Source organism: Myotis yumanensis, unplaced genomic scaffold, assembly GCF_028538775.1.
Source record: "Myotis yumanensis isolate MYYU_CA2020_CCGP unplaced genomic scaffold, mMyoYum1.0.hap1 SCAF_4, whole genome shotgun sequence".
NCBI classification, from domain to species: domain Eukaryota; kingdom Metazoa; phylum Chordata; class Mammalia; order Chiroptera; family Vespertilionidae; genus Myotis; species Myotis yumanensis.
The window spans coordinates 101,036,175-101,052,683 of record NW_027223755.1 but is presented as its reverse complement, the minus strand read 5'-3'; the positions used below and the strand labels follow the sequence as shown (position 1 = coordinate 101,052,683).

The window sequence follows — 16,509 nt, the reverse complement described above, 5'->3', positions numbered from 1 at the left end:
GGTGGGGTGGGGCTTGCCTGGAGGCCGAGGGTGCCCAAGTCTCAAAGGGGTTGGGGGCAAGGGTGTTCCCTGGGGCATGGAAGCAGACAGAGCCTGGGCCATGGGCGTAAGCCTGAGACTCAACTGGGGGCTGAGGGAAGACAGAGCGGCCTCTGGGACACGAGTGCTCTGGGCTAGGACCCTCCTTCCTCTCTCTGCAGAGTCTACGCCCTGGGCAGGGCCACCTTTACCCAGCACAGTCCTAGAGACAGAATGAGGGGGGCTTCCTGCCCCCCGGTACTGCTCCTGCTGCTGCTACGTGAGTGTGGGACAGGGGCTACGGGTGCTGACCACAGGGACCTTGGCTACCAGATGTCCCATCTCACCCCTCTCTGGCCTGGTTCCCATAGCGCACACCAGGGCAATCTAATCTTGGCTTCAAGGGTTCCAGTTCTCTCTGTCACTGACCTTGGGCTCTCCAAACCTGGATGTGCTGCTGTCTTCGCAATGGGTATAAGTCCCCACCTCACAGTGCTTCGGGGAAGGTTAAATTGGGTAACCAGTTGGACGTAATCCCGGCACCAGGTTAATGCAACAGATTTGTTCCACCTTCCTTATCTGTAACCTTCCTTCCCCTCGCTCCGTTATCTGATACCAAATCCATAATCCAGTGCCTTCCCTACTTCCTCTTCCAGGAGTGGCCGGGACACTGGAGTCTGCAGGTTAGGAAGCCTCGGGTCCGCCTCCTCACCCCACCCCACCCGCACCCCCACCACCGAGCCAACCCCTACCTAACCTTGGCTCTAAGTCTCCCCGCCCTCCCTTCCCAAGCCTCCAGTCCTCCGCCCACCCTCGCCGCCCGCCTTGTCCTCTCGCAGCCTGCGGGCAGCCTCGTGTGTCCAGTCGGATCGTAGGGGGCCAGGACGCCCGGGCCGGAGAGTGGCCGTGGCAGACGAGCATCCAGCACCGCGGGGCGCACGTGTGTGGGGGCTCGCTCATCGCCCCCCAATGGGTCCTGACCGCGGCGCACTGCGTCCAGAGGTCAGCGGCCAGACACCAGGCTCAGGCTCGGGTCAGGGGATGCGGGGATGGGGGCAGCGGGAGCGGGAAGCCAAGCCCGGGAAAATGCGGCTCCACCTAGCGGAGGCGCTGGACGGCGGCAGCTCCACGGGACGGCGGGGTCTGGGCCCGAGTGGAGGGGCGGCTGTAAGCGGCCCTGCTCCTGTCCGCAGGCGGGCGCCAGTGTCTGGGTACCGCGTGCGCCTCGGGGCGCTTCGTTTGGGTCCGGCCGCGCCGCGCGCGCTCTCGGTGCCCGTGCAGAGGGTGCTGCTGCACCCCGACTACGCGGAGGACGGGGCCCGCGGTGACTTGGCATTGCTCCAGCTGCGCCGCCCAGTGCCCCTGAGCTCCCGAGTCCAGCCCGTGTGCCTGCCGGACCCCGGGGCCTGGCCGCCGCCCGGTACTCCGTGCTGGGTCACTGGCTGGGGCAGCCTCTTCCCAGGAGGTGAGGCAGAGGGCGGGGCCGGGGGGCACGGGGGCGGGGGGGGGAGGGGGGCAGGCATTCCCCCCCTCCTTCCTCTGTCCCACCACTGCTTCAATCTGGGAATCAGTGCGACCTGCGGGCACCCCAACCCGCCCCCCCACCCCAGGCCTGGCCAGTTAGATCCTCGGGTGAGGCTTCTCCCACCACCCCGCTTGCTGCCACACCCTCTCTCATCGCTCACGAGTCCCCCTTCGTCCCCCAGTGTCACTTCCAGAGTGGCGACCTCTTCAGGGAGTAAGAGTGCCGGTGTTGGATGCGCGCACCTGTGACCACCTCTACCATGTAGGCACCAACGTGCCGCGTGCTGAGCAGATAGTGTTACCAGGGAACCTGTGCGCTGGCTACGTCCAGGGCCACAAGGATGCCTGCCAGGTGCGTGAAGCTGCCTGGAACCTCTGAGTCCATGCTCCTGTGCCCAGCAGCCTACCTCCCTTGAACCCAGGACCAAGGAGGTACCACCTGCAGGTTCAGCATCCTGGCTCCCAACCCAGATGTCCCACCTGGGGGACTGGAGCCCTAGGACTACGATCATAGCCTTCAGAGGACGGGGACCTAAGCTTGCCTTTCTCCTACAGGGTGATTCTGGGGGACCCCTGACCTGCTTGAAGTCTGGGCGCTGGGTCCTGGCGGGCGTGGTGAGCTGGGGCAAGGGCTGTGCTCTGCCCTACCGTCCAGGTGTCTACACCAATGTTGCCATGTACAGCCGTTGGATTCAGGCTTGTCTCGACCGCTGATGTGGTGATTCTGACTTGGGTTCCTCAACTACTTGGTCCCTCTGGGGACCTGCACATCCCCCAACCCTTCCACTTCTCACTTGAGGCTCATTTCTCCATCCAGCTGTCCATCCCCTGCCTTCCTTGGGGCTCACCAAACCTGAGCTGCCAGCCCCGCTCCAGGGCCTCCCATCTGTGGGGGTCTCGCACTCCTGCCTCCCCTTCCTGCTCATTTATCCTCCGCAGCTCCAGCCAGGACTGGGCCTGGGCACCCAGCGACGGTCAGTGGCATTCCCGGTTTGGCCTGTGTGCCCCTCTCTCTGGAGGAAGTCAGGGAGATTCGAAGTGTAGAGGGATTCAGCACCAAGAAGGTGGTTCTCCATCGCCAGCTTTGAAGATGGTATAGGGGTCGCATGGCAAGGAACTTGCAGCTGCCTCCAGGAGTTGAGGGCAGCCTTGGCTGACAGGCTTCAGGGAAAGTGAAATCTCAGCACCGTGACCAAAAGGAACTGAATCTGGACACCTGACCAAGCCGGGAGGCAAACTCTTCCCCAGCCTCCAATGCGAGTCCCCTCGGCCAGCCCCACAGAGCTGTGGTTTAGTAAATTTGTGTTGTTTAAAGCTGCTATGTTTGTAGTCACTGGTTACACAACAATAGGAAATGAATCTAGATTTTGCCCCACCACAATGAAGATACCTGGGGCCTCCACCAGGCTCAGGAGTCTGGACCACCTGGCATCATGCCCTCTGCCCAAAAGGGGCCAGGAGCCCCCAGGCAGGCCTGGCTGGAGTTTCTGCTGTTGTTTCTGTCATTACCCCACCCATGCCCTGCGGGAGTCTGGGGCTGGGTCCTAGCCTTGCACAGAACCCCCACACCCAGGACCCCCAACACCTGAATCTGGAGACTGGCTTAGACCCTTTACAGCTCCATGCCCACCTTCACGTGCTTGGGACCAGCCATCTCCTCATCCCCAGCCCAAGGACACCCATTCTGTAGATAGAGCTCAGTTTCTAGAGCTGCAGGAAGAACAAGAAACTGAACAAAACCTGGAAAATCCAAAGCCTAATCTTTGGAGTTGACAGCAGCAGTCGGTAAAGAGGTAACAGGAAGGCCATCATCAAAGGTGCAGCCTGGTGGGGGAGGCCCAAGTGCAGCTGCCGCCACAGAGGCCTAAGCCTTGTCTTCCTCCCTTCTCTTCTCCCAGGAGAGGAAGTGGCTGCACCAGGTGGTCGCGGCTGGGTTGCTGTAGGCCAGGCCAGGCAGTGTGAGTCTACGGACCGGGGCAGCAGGGAACTCCAGGCTGCTCTTTCCCCCAGTCTGAGGGCCATCCATCTGGGGTAGAGCTTGGCTGTTTCTTGGGGGTCATCAGGGACTAGGGTGCCCAGAACAGGGTATGGCTGTGGCAGACCAGCCTGCAAAAGGCTGTGGTCACATCTGCGGTGGAACCCAGAGGACCCCTGTGGGGTGATGTTGGCCATTCTCCAATTCTTTCTCAGTCTGAAGCCAGCCAAGGGATGCCTCCCAAAGCACTGAGATGGGAACAAGCCTGGGCTGGAGCCAGGGTTCCTCAGCCTTGGACCTGCTGTGATTTTAGTGACGGGTTCCCATTTAGAGTCCAGTGTTTCTAAAGCGTAACCTGGGAGTGGGGTAAGGGCAGGAACTGGGCAGAGAAGGGAAGGGCCAGTGAATGAGAAGAAATGCTACTCCTGGTCAGGCTCTTACCAGGAGGCTGGGCCACTGTGCAGGGGGCTTTACTGGACTATCTCAGTGGGTTTTTCACTGAGGCTCCGTGAGGTAGGTTTGTTTTCTCATTTGTCAGATGAGAAAACAGGCCTGAAGTCATGCTGCTGGTAGATGGTAGACTGGGATTTGAACCCATGTGGTCTGATTCCAGGGGGAGCTGGGAATGGTAGAGGGGGGATGACTCCCTTTGCTGTCTTCACTTCTTCCTATGCTGATATTGTGGCCTCCCAGCCCTTCTTCTTGGCCTATTCCTGGTGTGGCAGCCTTGTGGGGCTGGGCAAGTTGCAGCACTTTTCAGCCTGCAGGCTCACTGGCACAGCACCCTGTACTGCAGCATCCTGTCAGCAAGGTCAGTTGAGAGTGGGGGGAGGGGGAGCTGGCCGTGCATCTGCTCCTGGGCCCACCATGGCTGCACAGGGGATGCTAGTCTCTTGCCCAAGGCAGGCTTTTTCTAGTTGCCCACCTACTCCTGTCTGTGGTGCTACAAGCAGAAGGCCTTATCTCTCCCAATACCGACTCAACCTCATTTCCCCACCCATCATCTGAACTGGTAACAACTGCCTTATCAAGGCTGTTGGGAGAGTCAAGTTGACAGCTACCGCAATCATGGTGTTGCCCACTGAGCACGTTTGCTGTATCAGGCATGGGTGGGCTCTCCTGGGTGCTTTCATTTCCCATTCCATGGGTGAGAAACAGGCCTTGAGAGGGTAAGTGATATGCCCTAAGGTGCACAGCAGGTTAGAGATGGAGCCAGAATTGAATTTGGGCAACTGACTCAAATTCCATGTCACTTCCCTTTGGAGATTAGTTAGTTGTAAGACACTACAAATGAGAGGCACACTAATAACCAGTGGTCATTTATAATTACTATTTATTAACCAATGTTAAAAAAATAGACAGGAGGGGAAGGCCCACCAAGGCCAAGACTCTGCAGGCTTACTTTGGAGGGTACCTGTCACGAGCGTTGGGTAGTTGAGGCAAGGGGGCAGAAGGGTCCAGGCCTTTCTGGGCAGAGAAGCCAGAGCAGCTGGCTAGCCAACTCACCTTAAGATTTCCATTCTGTCATGGCCTCTAGGAGGGAGGACATACATACACCAAGCGAGACCACAGAGCACAGGGGTTGGGGGTGGTCAGCCCCTGTTCTCCCCTCAAATTGCACCCCCACCCCATTCCTACGGGTACGAAGTATCACTGCACTGAACGACAGGATGCCCGCAGTCACCTCCTGCAACCGCCGACCAAGTGGGCAGAGGCCCCCCTCTGAAGGGAAGGACTCACTACCTCTCCAGGCCAGGGCACCTGAGACAGTTTCAATCAGACACGACATTACCCGAACCCTGGCATTGTGCTCTCTGTGCATTAGTTCATTAATACTCCCAAATATCCTAAGGCGTCCCATCGTATATTCTCTTCAAGGATGGAAAACCAGGTGCAGGCTCAGTGCCTTGCCCAAGATCACAGTTAGTAGGCTGGGGCTCGGACTCGGTCTGCTGGAGGAGGCTGGGGACAGGCACGATTCTCAGGGGGATGGGGTGGGGGTTAAGAGCGCTGCCCCACCCCCAGACCTCCAGGGTGACTCCTGGTGAACGTCAGCTGGGACACCAGCTGGGCGGACAAGGAAGCTGTCTACAGGACGGTCTGCAGGACAGCCCCGCTCCAGACAGATGTGCTCAGGCTGCAGGTGGCCTGGACCTCTCCTGTCCCCGCACCCCGTCTGTACCCGCCTCACTCTGGGAGGTCTGCTGGCTGCCTTCTTAGGCCTCCCCTCCTCAGCAGCACAGGACCTTCAAAGCCTCCAACGCTCTGCTCACAAAGATGCTGATGTGAAGGAAACTTTCAGGCTGGCCAAGGACCTGCCCCACCACATCCTGACTCGGGGGATGAAGCCCAAGGGGAGGTCAGCCTGGGCCTGGCAGGCTAGCGGGGAGCCGCTGCTGCCTTAGGGCCCAGGGACGGGAGAGTTAGAGGAGGAGAAGGGACTTCAGAGGGCTCCCGAGGAGCCGGGAGAAGTAAAAAATACCTCCAGTTCGAGTTCAGGAGACATCTGTTTAGTGCTAACTCTTGGAGAGGCTCTACAAAGTCCCAACGGTTACTTTCCCATCTTGAAGAAGAGGAAAGTGGGCCTTGATGAGTGAGGTTAGCCGCCCAAAGCTGCACCGTCAGCGCTGGAACCAGGACTTGAATATCTGTTGATTTGAGCCCAGAGCCTGTGCAGCGAGCCACCAGCTTGATTCAGGGCCACGGCAGCAGCTTCCACGCAGTCACATCGAAGCCCAACAACTGCAGAGCTTTTGCCGCCCAGCGCCATTCACTGGCTCCTCTGGGACACACACCGGTGCTGGCCCTGAGAGTGGGTTCAGTAGAAGAAAAGCCTCCATCCCTTGCTCTAGGGCAGTGGTTCTCAACCTTCCTAATGCTGAGACCCTTTAATACAGTTCCTCATGTTGTGGTGACCCCCAAACATAAAATTATTTTCGTTGCTACTTCATAACTGTAATGTTGCTACTGTTATGAATCGTAATGTAAATATCTGATATGCAGGATGGTCTTAGGCGACCCCTGTGAAAGGGTCGTCCGACCCCCAAAGGGGTCGCGACCCACAGGTTGAGAACCGCTGCTCTAGCGTGATTGCAACTGGGAGTGACGCAGGGCAGGTCCAACGCGGAGGAAGGACGGGCTGGGCTGTGGGTCAGGCTGCCCCCGTGGACAGGCAGCCAGGGAAGCAAGGCTGTAGGCCCTACCGAGGCCAAGGGACCTGGGCAGGAGGCCGGCGGGCGGCCAAGGCCTGGGGCAGGGCCCGCCCTCCTCTGCTCCCGGCGGCTGCGCCAGGCCTGCAGCTTCTGCCCGGTTAGCGTGCCCGGCCCCCCGGCCCCCGCAGCAGCTTCCTAGGGCCATTACAGGCCATGACGCCCTGAGCCGGATGAAGCGGACTCACACCTGAGGCGGGGCAGGGAAGTGCGGGCAGTCCTCCTATAATATATGGACCTATATGGTGGCTGGAGGGCCAGCACTGAAAAGCCCCTCCAATGGCCGCCGAGAGCCCTTGGAATCATGCGTCAGGCCCCTGCACGCGGCAGCCCGGGTCTCACTGAGATGCTCATGCTGCCCCCCACAGCGACCCAGAAGCGTATCATCCATTCAGTCTTCCTGGGTGCGGGAGTAGCCACGCTCGTCAGCTCGGCTCCCATAGCAACGAGAGAAGGCTGGCCCTGCATCCGGGCCTCCCGCTGCCTGATCCAGACGGGACCTCGCTTTGCCACTCCCAAGATGGCGCCGTCCCAGCGACGTCCCTCCGGCCTACGACCCCTGCCGACTCCCACCACCTCCGCCACCCCGGCCGAGACTTCCCGCGCCACGGCGCCAAGATGGCGGCCGGCCGTACAGTCTGTGGGACCGGCTTTTCAGATCACTAAAATGGCGGCCGCGGGGCGGGGCCGCCGGGCGCAGGGCACGCTGGGGGCCGGCGCGAGGGACGCCGGGAACGGGGCGGAGCGCGGCCGCGCCGGCGCGTCGAGTGGGAGAGGCAGCTGCTACGATGGTGAGCGGGCGTGGGGGAGGGGCGCTGGGCTGGGGCCGGGGGCGGCGGGGGCCGCGGGCCGCGCGGGGGGTCGAGGGGGTCGGGCTCCCTGTTGATGCCGGTCCGCTGCCCCCAGGACGTGTTCCTTATGATCCGGCGCCACAAGACCACCATCTTCACCGACGCCAAGGAGTCGAGCACCGTGTTCGAGCTGAAACGCATCGTTGAGGGCATTCTCAAGAGGCCGCCCGACGAGCAGCGGCTGTACAAGGTGCGGCCCCGCCGGTTCCGGGAGGGCGGGGGCCTGGCGAAGGCTGGGGCCCGGGGCGGACGCTGCCCGGAACCGCCTCCCTGAGCCTGGTCGTAGGCGCCCGGAGGCGGCGTCGTTGATGTAAACAGTAGTGGACGCCGCGGGCTGAACCTCCCCCACGTGGGGCCGTGTTCGAACTCGGGGAGATGAAGCAGCGAGAGCGCTCGCCGCACCTGAGGTCGCGATGGAGGAGGGTGTGGAAGGCGCGCGCCAGGCTCCGTGCTGAGCGCCGGGGCCGGCATCACGGCTGATCCCTGCAAACGGTCCCACCCGCGCCGCGCCGGCTCCGGACATCCCTGCTCCGTTGTTAAGGTGGCCACTTAAGAGCCCTAGGTCGTTGGCAGAGCCGGGGTTTGATTCCGGATACCCTCACCCCTCTGCAGGCGGTCAGAGCCACACTGACCCCCCCCCCCCCCCAGACACTCCGCACAAAGACATGGTGCTCGGACGAGTCCGGTTGAGTCCGGTCCCGCCAGCGCTTCACAAAACTGATTACTCCCCAGCCTTGCTGATGTTATAAAAGCTCCCGCACCCCCACCCCTTCCTTCTTACAACCAGCGAGTTATTTAGCAAGGATGGCTGTGGTTTGGGGTTTTCACTGGGGAATCGGGTGTGTCAGCCCCTGATTAAAGTCTCTGGAAGCATGAGGTCCCTCACGTGAGTGGCTGATACCGACTGGGGCTTCCCTGCCAAATGCACGCCTTCCCTCCGAGACCTCCTGCTGGGAATTCCAGTAATTCCCATTTTACAGATAAGGAAACGTCACATCAAAAGTTTACTTGGTCCGGGGTGGCAGAGCTGGGGTTCAATCCATGTCTGCCTGTGGCCAGGTTGAGTTAACGGCTCTTAAAATTAAATTCGCCCTAACTTGTTTGGCTCAGTGGATAGAGCGTCGGCCTGCGAACCGAGGGGTCCCAGGTTCGATTCCGGACAAGGGCATGTACCTTGGTTGCGGGCACATCCCCAGTGGGAGGTGTGCAGGAGGCAGCTGATGGATGTTTCTCTCTCATCAGTGTTTCTAATTCTCTATCCCTCTCCCTTCCTCTCTGTAAAAAAACAATAAAATAAAATTAGATTCACCTGGAGTTTGGGAACAAACATTCCAGAGCCCTACCTTGGGAGGTTCCAGTTTGGAGGGACTTGACTGTGGCCCTGGGAACTTTGGTAAATTCTGTGGTGGTCCTGGGCCCTACTATGGGCTGTCTCCCCTTTCTGACGCCCTCTGTGGTTCTTGACCAGAGAAGCCTTTGGGACTTGACCCGCCTGGGGCCTCTCCTGAAACCCTGCCTGCCTCTCTCCTCAGGATGACCAACTTCTGGATGACAGCAAGACCCTGGGCGAGTGTGGCTTCACCAGTCAAACAGCCAGGCCCCAAGCCCCAGCCACTGTGGGGCTGGCCTTCCGGGCAGGTGAGAGGGGCAGCCAAGCCAGCCAGGGCCCGACAGCCAAAGTTAAGGGGGTCATCAGGGAGCCTGGAATTACTCTTCCAGGACAATGTGTTCCCAGCCCACAAACGTCAGGCAATATCCTGTGACTGTATTTGTTACCTCGCAAACAAGATGCTTGTAGAAATTGGAGCCTATTTCATGAATGGTATCCCTATTCATGATACCAGTTTATATTTACAGGGGACTTTTTAAAAAAAATTCCCATCCCCCTTACACTTCTTCCCCCTTTGGCAACCATCAGCTTATTTATAGGTCTGTTTTGTTTCATTTATTCATTTGTTTTGGTTTTTTTTTTTAGATTCCACATATGAATGAAATTATAAGGTATTTGTTTTTCTCTGTCTGACTTACTCCGTTTAGTATTATACCCTCTAGGCCAGTGATGGCGAACCTTTTGAGCTTGGCGTGTCAGCATTTTGAAAAACCCTAACTTGACTCTGGTGCCGTGTCACATATAGAAATTTTTTGATATTTGCAAACATAGTAAAACAAAGACTTTATTTTTGATATTCATTTTATATATTTAAATGCCATTTAACAAAGAAAAATCAACCAAAAAAATGAGTTCGTGTGTCACCTCTGACATGTGTGTCATAGGTTCACCATCACTGCTCTGGGTCCATCCATGTAATGGCAAATGGCAAAATTTCATTCTTTTTTATTGCTGAATAATACTCCATCGTGTGTGCGTATGTCCACATCTTCTGTATCCATCTATTGATGGACATCTAGGTTATTTCCATATCTTGGCTATTACTAGTAATGCTGCAGTGAACAAAGGGGTGCATATATTTTTTCATGTTTTTGTTTTCTTTACGTAAATACCCAGAAGTGGAATTACTTGGTCATATGGTAGCTCTATTTTTAATTTTTTCAGGAATCTCCATACTGTTTTCCATAGTGGCTACACTAAGTTTACAGTCCCACCAACAGTGTATGAGGGTTCTTTTTTCTCTACTTACTCACCAGCACTTCTTGTTGATTTATTGATGATAGCATTCTGACAGATGTGAGGTGATAGTTCATTGTGATTTAATTTGCATCATTAGTGATGTTGAGTGTCATATTTGTTGGCCATCTGTGCGTCCTTTTGGGAGAAATGTCTGTTCAGGTCCTCTGACCATTTTTTTTTTTAAAGACTTTTTAAAAAAAATATTTTATTGATTTTTTACAGAGAGGAAGGGAGAGGGATAGAAAGCCAGAAACATCGATGAGAGAGAAACATTGATCAGCTGCCTCCTGCACGCTCCCCACTGGGGATGTGCCCGCAACCAAGGTACATGCCCTTGACCGGAATTAAACCAAGGACCCTTCAGTCCGCAGGCTGACACTCTGTCCACTGAGCCAAACCAGCCAGGGCTAGCAATGTTAATTCTAAACAGTGTTTGTGATTTTTAGTCCAATAGTCTTCAGTCCAGTAGTTAAAATAACTGCTTTCTTGTTTTAATTTCAAACATTTCTATAGGACACAGTGTTGCTTTGGGCTCAGTCCAAAGGTTATTTTGCCTTAACATTCTAAAGATTTGAGGCATAAAACATGCAAGGCCGCTCCTTCTGCATGTCAGCTCTGGCTCCATTTAGTTTTGAAAAGTTTTCACCATTGAGTATGAAATTACCTGTGGGTTTGTAATATACAGCCTATACTATGTTGAAATATGTTCTTTCTATACTCACTTCATTGTTTTTGTCATAAAAGGATGTTTAACTTGTCATACTTTTTCTGCATCTATTGAGATGATCATATGGTTTTTATGTTTTGTTAATATGATGTATCACATTGATTTATGGTTGTCCAACCATCCTTGCATCCCTGGGATGACCCATTTGGTCATGGTGTTTAATCCTGGTTTGCTAATATTTTGTTGAGAATTTTGCATCTATGTCCATCAAAGGTATTGACCTATAAATTTTTTTGGGGGGGGAGGGTAATGTCTTCGTCTGGTTTTGGTATCAGGGTAATGCTGAATGAGTTTGGAAATGTTTCTTCCTCTGTTGAAATAGTTTAAGGATACGTTTAATTCTTTGAATGCTTGGCAGAATTTACCGGTGAAGTCGCCTCCCACTGCAGGCGATAGGCGTGGGGTGCGATCGCTTGGCTGGCCTGGGGCTCCCTCTGCGGGCGATCTATTGTGGGCTCCACAGAGGGAAGCCACTGGCCGGGTAGCCTGGGCCTCCCTCTAATGTATTTTTCATTTCAGTTATGTATTCTAAAGGTGTGCTTGATTATTATACTTGATAACTTGGTTGAAGTTCTAAGTTCCTCTTTTCTACTCCCAAATTTGGAGAGCATCCTTATGATTATTTGAATTCTTTGTCAGGAAAATTACTTGTTTCTATTTCCTTCAGGTATTTTTCTGGGGATTTTTCATGTTCATTCATTTAAGAGATACTCTTCTGTCTTTTCATTTTGTTTGACTTTGTTTATATGAATTACACAAAATAGCTTTCTCCCAGTCATGAAAAAGTAGCCTGAGGTAGAAGTGGCCTGTGTAGGCTGTGTGTGCTGGGTGGTTTTGGCGGGCTAGTAAGAGGCGTCCAGAGCCCTTGCCCACTGAGCCAGAATGGCTCCAGGGGTTTTAGGCAGCCAGGTGCATGTAGTAATGTCCTGTTGATTTTCCTTGCTCCTTTTGTTGGGGGCTGAAATGGGCTGAGGCAATGTTTCTGGGAACATGCTACAGGGACCTTGCAGGTAGGCTAGAGCACCTGGATAGAGCCCATGACCACCCTGGTGGAGGCGGAGGGGGACATAAACAACTTTGGGGAAACAATGCCAACCTTGTAGAATTCCTGGAGTCCCGGGGCTCCCCACCTTTCTCTGTATATGCTCTTTTTTGTTTATTGTACAGAAAGTGGTCTGGTGAAGAAGTTACCTTTATGTAGTCTTAGTTGGAGCACTAGCCTATAGGGCAATGATAGCGAACCTTTTGAGCTCAGCATGTCAGCATTTTGAAAAACCCTAACTTAACTCTGGTGCCGTGTCACATATAGACATTTTTTGATATTTGCAACCATAGTAAAACAAAGATTTATATTTTTGATATTTTGTATATTTAAATGCCATTTAACAAAGAAAAATCAACCAAAAAAATGAGTTCGCGTGTCACCTCTGACACGTGTGTCATAGGTTCGCCATCACTGCTACAGGGGCTAGGGTGGCTCCCAGCAGGGAGGCCAGGTATTTGTGGTGATGCCTTATTCCTGGCTTGTTCCCTTTGTTGGGAGGCAAAAGACTGCAATGTAGCCAGGAACACCCTGTGGTGATCTTGCAGGTAGGCCAAAGCACCTGGATAGAGCTCCCCAGCCCTATCAAGTGTAGGGGAATGTAAACAATGGTGCTCACTGGCTCCTTTGTCCAGAGTTTCCACAGCTGCTAGATGGCTTTGTGACTTCCCAACCTTCCCTATTCTGTCTCTTTCTCATTTGTTGTTCAGAAATTGTTTATTTAACTTTCAGTTGTCTTGCGTGAAGAATTGCTCTATTATTTGGAGTTTGCTCATGGGAGGGGGCGAGTTTAACCTTCTATGCCGCCACCATCTTGGACCTGAGAGAGGACCTACTGAGTACCTGGCCCTGTGCTCTGTTTTATTTTCATTTTACCGTCTTGTCTTTTTTGTTTTGTTAATCCTCACCCAAGGATATTCCCCTCCTCCCATTGATTTTTAGAGTGGAAGGGAGGATTGGGAGTTGGGGGGAGATAGAGACCCTTTGGTGCTTGGGCTGATGCTCTAACCACTGAGAACACTGGCCAGGGCCTATCTCATCCTCTTGGTAGCCCTGAGAGGTAAGCATTGCCATCCATATTTTGGAGATGTGGACACAGACTTGCCAGCAGTTAATGTAGGGGAGACATGGTTCAGGTGCAAAGCTGCCAGGACCTTGCCTGAGCTAGACACCCTGGCAGCCATTCTCTCAGCAGCACATCACTTAATCTCCCAGCATCTCTGCAGACCAAAAACTTGTGCCATATTAAGGATAAGTTAACTGTACATGGGGAGTTCAGGTCATTTGCTAATGTGGGTAGCTGTTTCCTTGTGCAGCTTGCTGAAGGACAAGACATTGGTCTGCTGCTCACCCACAAACTGGCTTCAGTTAGGGAGGTGACAGTGTTCAACTCAAGTGTTAAACGGCATCATCCAGACTTTATCCAAGGAATGGGAAAGGTCTGCAGACCTCCACCTCCCAACTTATGATAATTCAAAGTTTTGCCAGATATGGCCAACTTTCCCTGGGGGTACCTAATAGATTGAGAACCCTGAGCCAGATAAAGGGAAGTCTCTGGGTGGAAGAAACTGCAGAAGAAAAGTGAAATGGGGCCTGAGCTGGTTTGGCTCAGCGAATAGAGCATTGGCCTGTGGACCAAAGGGTCCCAGGGTCCATTCTGGTCAAGGGCACATACCTCGGTTGCAGGCTCTTCCCTGGCCCAGGCCCTGGTCAGGGCTTGTGCACGAGGCAACCAACCAATCTGTTTCTCTCACATCGATGTTACCCTCTCTTTTTATTTTTTAAAAAATATATTTTATTGATTTTTTTACAGAGAAGGGAGAGGGATAGTTAGAAACATTGATGAGAGGGATCGATCAGCTGCCTCCTGCACGCCCCCTACTGGGGATGTGCCCGCAACCAAGGTACATGCCCTTGCCTTGACTGGAATCAAACCCAGGACCCCTCAGTCTGCAGGCCGACGCTCTACCCACTGAGCCAAACCGGTTCGGCTACCTTCTCTCTCTCCCAAAAATCAATGGAAAAATAGAGTGAGGATTAACAATAAATAAAGGAGAAAGAAAAAGTGAACTGGGGTTCATTTGCTCTATGCTGACAGGGAAGCCACTGTTTCTAAAGAACAGAGAGCCATTTTGGCCAGTTTAGTGTTCCAAGGCAATGCACAGGGCATTGGGATGCAGAGTGGTGGTTCATGTGGCATGGCTGGGGAAGGCTTATCTGAGTTGGTTTGGTTTGAATGTCATGGAATGGCAGGCTTGGGCCAATAAGTGCAAAAGCTCTGAGGCAGAAAGAGTTTGATATGGGAACTTGGAATAACACAGTATGAGTGATTGGAGAAACATGATGGCAAGAACTTGACATTTTATTCAGAGTACTAGAGGCCCGGTGCACAAAAACTTGTGCACTCGGGGGGCGGGGGGAGGGGGGGTCCTTCAGCCCGGCCTGTGCCCTCTCACAGTCTGGGACCTCTCAGGAGATAACGACCTGCTGGCTTAGGCCTGCTCCCGGGTGGCAGAGGGCAGACCCAATCCCTAGGTGCAGCCCCTGGTCAGGCTCAGAGCAGGGCCGATTGGGGAGTTGGGGCGCCGCCCCGTCATGCACAGAGCAGGGTGGATTGGGAGGTTGCAATGCCACCCTCAGTCACACTCAAGGCAGGGTCGATGGGGAGGTTGCGGCGCCACCCCCTGTCACGCACAGAACAGGGCCGATCAGGGGGTTGGGGTGCTGCCCCCTGTCTCTCACAGAGTAGGGCCAATCAGGGGGTTGGGGCGCTGCCCCCTGTCACTCACAGAGCAGGGCCAATCAGGGGGGTTGGGGCTCCGTACCCTGTCACACACAGAGCAGGGTCAATCAGGGGGTTGGGGAGCTCCCGCCGTCATGCACAGAGCAGGGCTGATCAGGGGGTTGAGGAGCTCCCCCCTGTCACTCACAGGGTAGGGCCGATAGGGGAGTTGGGGCACCGCCCCCTGTCACACTCAGGGCAGGGTCGATCAGGGTGTTGGTGCGCTGCACCCTGTCAAACACAGAGCCGCAGGGCAATCGGGATTGGGGAGCTCCCCCCTATCAGGCACAGAGCAGGGCTGATCAGGGGGTTGGGGTGCCTTCCCCTGTCACGAACAGAGCAGGGCAGATAGGGAGGTTGTGGCCCCACCCCCTGTCACACACAGAGCAGGGCTGATCAGGGGGTTTGGGTGCTGCCCCCTGTCACACTGATCCCGGTGCCGGGAGCCTCGCTGCTCCATCGATCCCGGTGCCGGGAGGCATATTACCCTTTTACTATATAGAATAGAGGCCTGGTGCACGGGTGGGGGCCGGCTGGTTTGCCCTGAAGGGTGTCCTGGATCAGGGTGGGGGTCCCCACTGGGGTGCCTGGCCAGTCTGGGTGAGGGGCTGAGGGCTGTTTTCCGGAAGCAAGTGACTGAAGCTTCCAACCGCTCCTTGTTTTTTTTTTTTTTTTTATTCTGGGCCAGCTTTAGCTCTGAGGCCTCGCTGCTGAAAACATCGATACAAAGTTTCGGACCGCCTGGCTTTCAGTCCGACTGATTTCTGGGGTTTTGTTTAGCTTCTTATTTGCAACATAGTACATAGTTGCTTAGAGTTGCAACTGAGAGGACGGCAAGTGAGGCGGGGAACGTTGGAGTCCGCAGCAAGCAAGCCTCATGCTCGCTTCAGTGCCTGGCTGCCATCTTCGCTGAGTTAATTTGCATATACTCACTGATTAGCCAATGAAAAGGGTAGCGGTCGTACACTAATTACCATGTTTCTCTTTTATTAGTGTAGATGTTACAAGCTATTGGAAGATTTTAAGGAGGAATGAAATAGTCTGGTTTGATTTTTTTTTTTTATCCTCTCCAGAGGATATTTTTTCATTGATTTTTAGAGACAATGGAAGAGAGAGGGGGAGGCACATTGATTGGTTGCCTCCCGCACATACCCTGACCAGGGCTGGGGATTGAGCCTGCAACCAAGGTATATGCCCTTGAACAAATTTGAGCCTGGGGCCCTTCAGTCCGTGGGCTGATGCTCTCTTCACTGAGCCAAACCAGCTAGGGCTGGTTTGATTTTTTAAATCACTGCTTGGTAGAGAAGGGATGTAAAGGAAACAAGGAGATGGGGGGGAGAAGGTAAGGAAATGGGCCCCAGGATGGCCAGGCTCAGGGAGAACAGGGTCAGTTAGTCCTGTAGAGGTGGGAGACATTCCAATATGGCCACTGAATCTAGGCAGTTGGATGTAGGTAGGTCAGGGTTGTGGAGGAGACTCACTTTGGGGGGTGAGGGTTTGCTTGGAGGTCCCAGAAGTTAGAGGTGGGTATTTCCTCCAGCTCCCCCTATTTTCTTCTCCAGATGATGCATTTGAAGCTCTGCGCATTGAGCCCTTCTCCAGCCCTCCAGAGCTGCCCGACGTGATGAAGCCACAGGACTCAGGAAGCAGTGCCAATGAACAAGCCGTGCAGTGATTGGGCCTGGGGCCCGCTCCTCCCCAGTGCCCCATCCCCCCCAATAAAAGATTTGGGTGTCTGCCTGGTTGCTGCCT

At 54.5% G+C, this 16,509-nt stretch overlaps 2 protein-coding genes across 2 annotated transcripts; both read left to right on the top strand.

The window, feature by feature from the left end:
• Positions 1-252: 252 nt before the first annotated feature.
• PRSS33 (serine protease 33) lies at positions 253-2,861 on the top strand. Its single transcript, XM_070411587.1, has 6 exons — positions 253-298; positions 675-701; positions 858-1,020; positions 1,212-1,483; positions 1,725-1,894; positions 2,098-2,861. Exons 1-6 carry the CDS (start codon positions 253-255, stop codon positions 2,254-2,256), a joined length of 837 nt encoding a protein of 278 aa, XP_070267688.1. The 3' UTR covers positions 2,257-2,861.
• Positions 2,862-7,214: 4,353 nt separating this feature from the next.
• ELOB (elongin B) lies at positions 7,215-16,499 on the top strand. Its single transcript, XM_070413207.1, has 4 exons — positions 7,215-7,517; positions 7,633-7,767; positions 9,110-9,215; positions 16,320-16,499. The coding sequence occupies exons 1-4, from the start codon at positions 7,515-7,517 to the stop codon at positions 16,430-16,432; spliced, it is 357 nt and encodes a 118-aa protein (XP_070269308.1). The 5' UTR covers positions 7,215-7,514; the 3' UTR covers positions 16,433-16,499.
• The last annotated feature ends 10 nt before the right edge of the window (positions 16,500-16,509 follow it).

Excerpts from the sequence above, each read along its gene's own strand:
- PRSS33 (XM_070411587.1), top strand. The coding sequence starts at position 253 with ATGAGGGGGGCTTCCTGCCCCCCGGTACTGCTCCTGCTGCTGCTAC. Across the intron at positions 702-857 it reads CGGGACACTGGAGTCTGCAG|CCTGCGGGCAGCCTCGTGTG; the intron begins GTTAGGAAGCCT and ends GTCCTCTCGCAG. Across the intron at positions 1,484-1,724 it reads GGGCAGCCTCTTCCCAGGAG|TGTCACTTCCAGAGTGGCGA; the intron begins GTGAGGCAGAGG and ends TTCGTCCCCCAG.
- ELOB (XM_070413207.1), top strand. Across the intron at positions 7,768-9,109 it reads ACGAGCAGCGGCTGTACAAG|GATGACCAACTTCTGGATGA; the intron begins GTGCGGCCCCGC and ends CTCTCTCCTCAG. Across the intron at positions 9,216-16,319 it reads GGGGCTGGCCTTCCGGGCAG|ATGATGCATTTGAAGCTCTG; the intron begins GTGAGAGGGGCA and ends TTTCTTCTCCAG.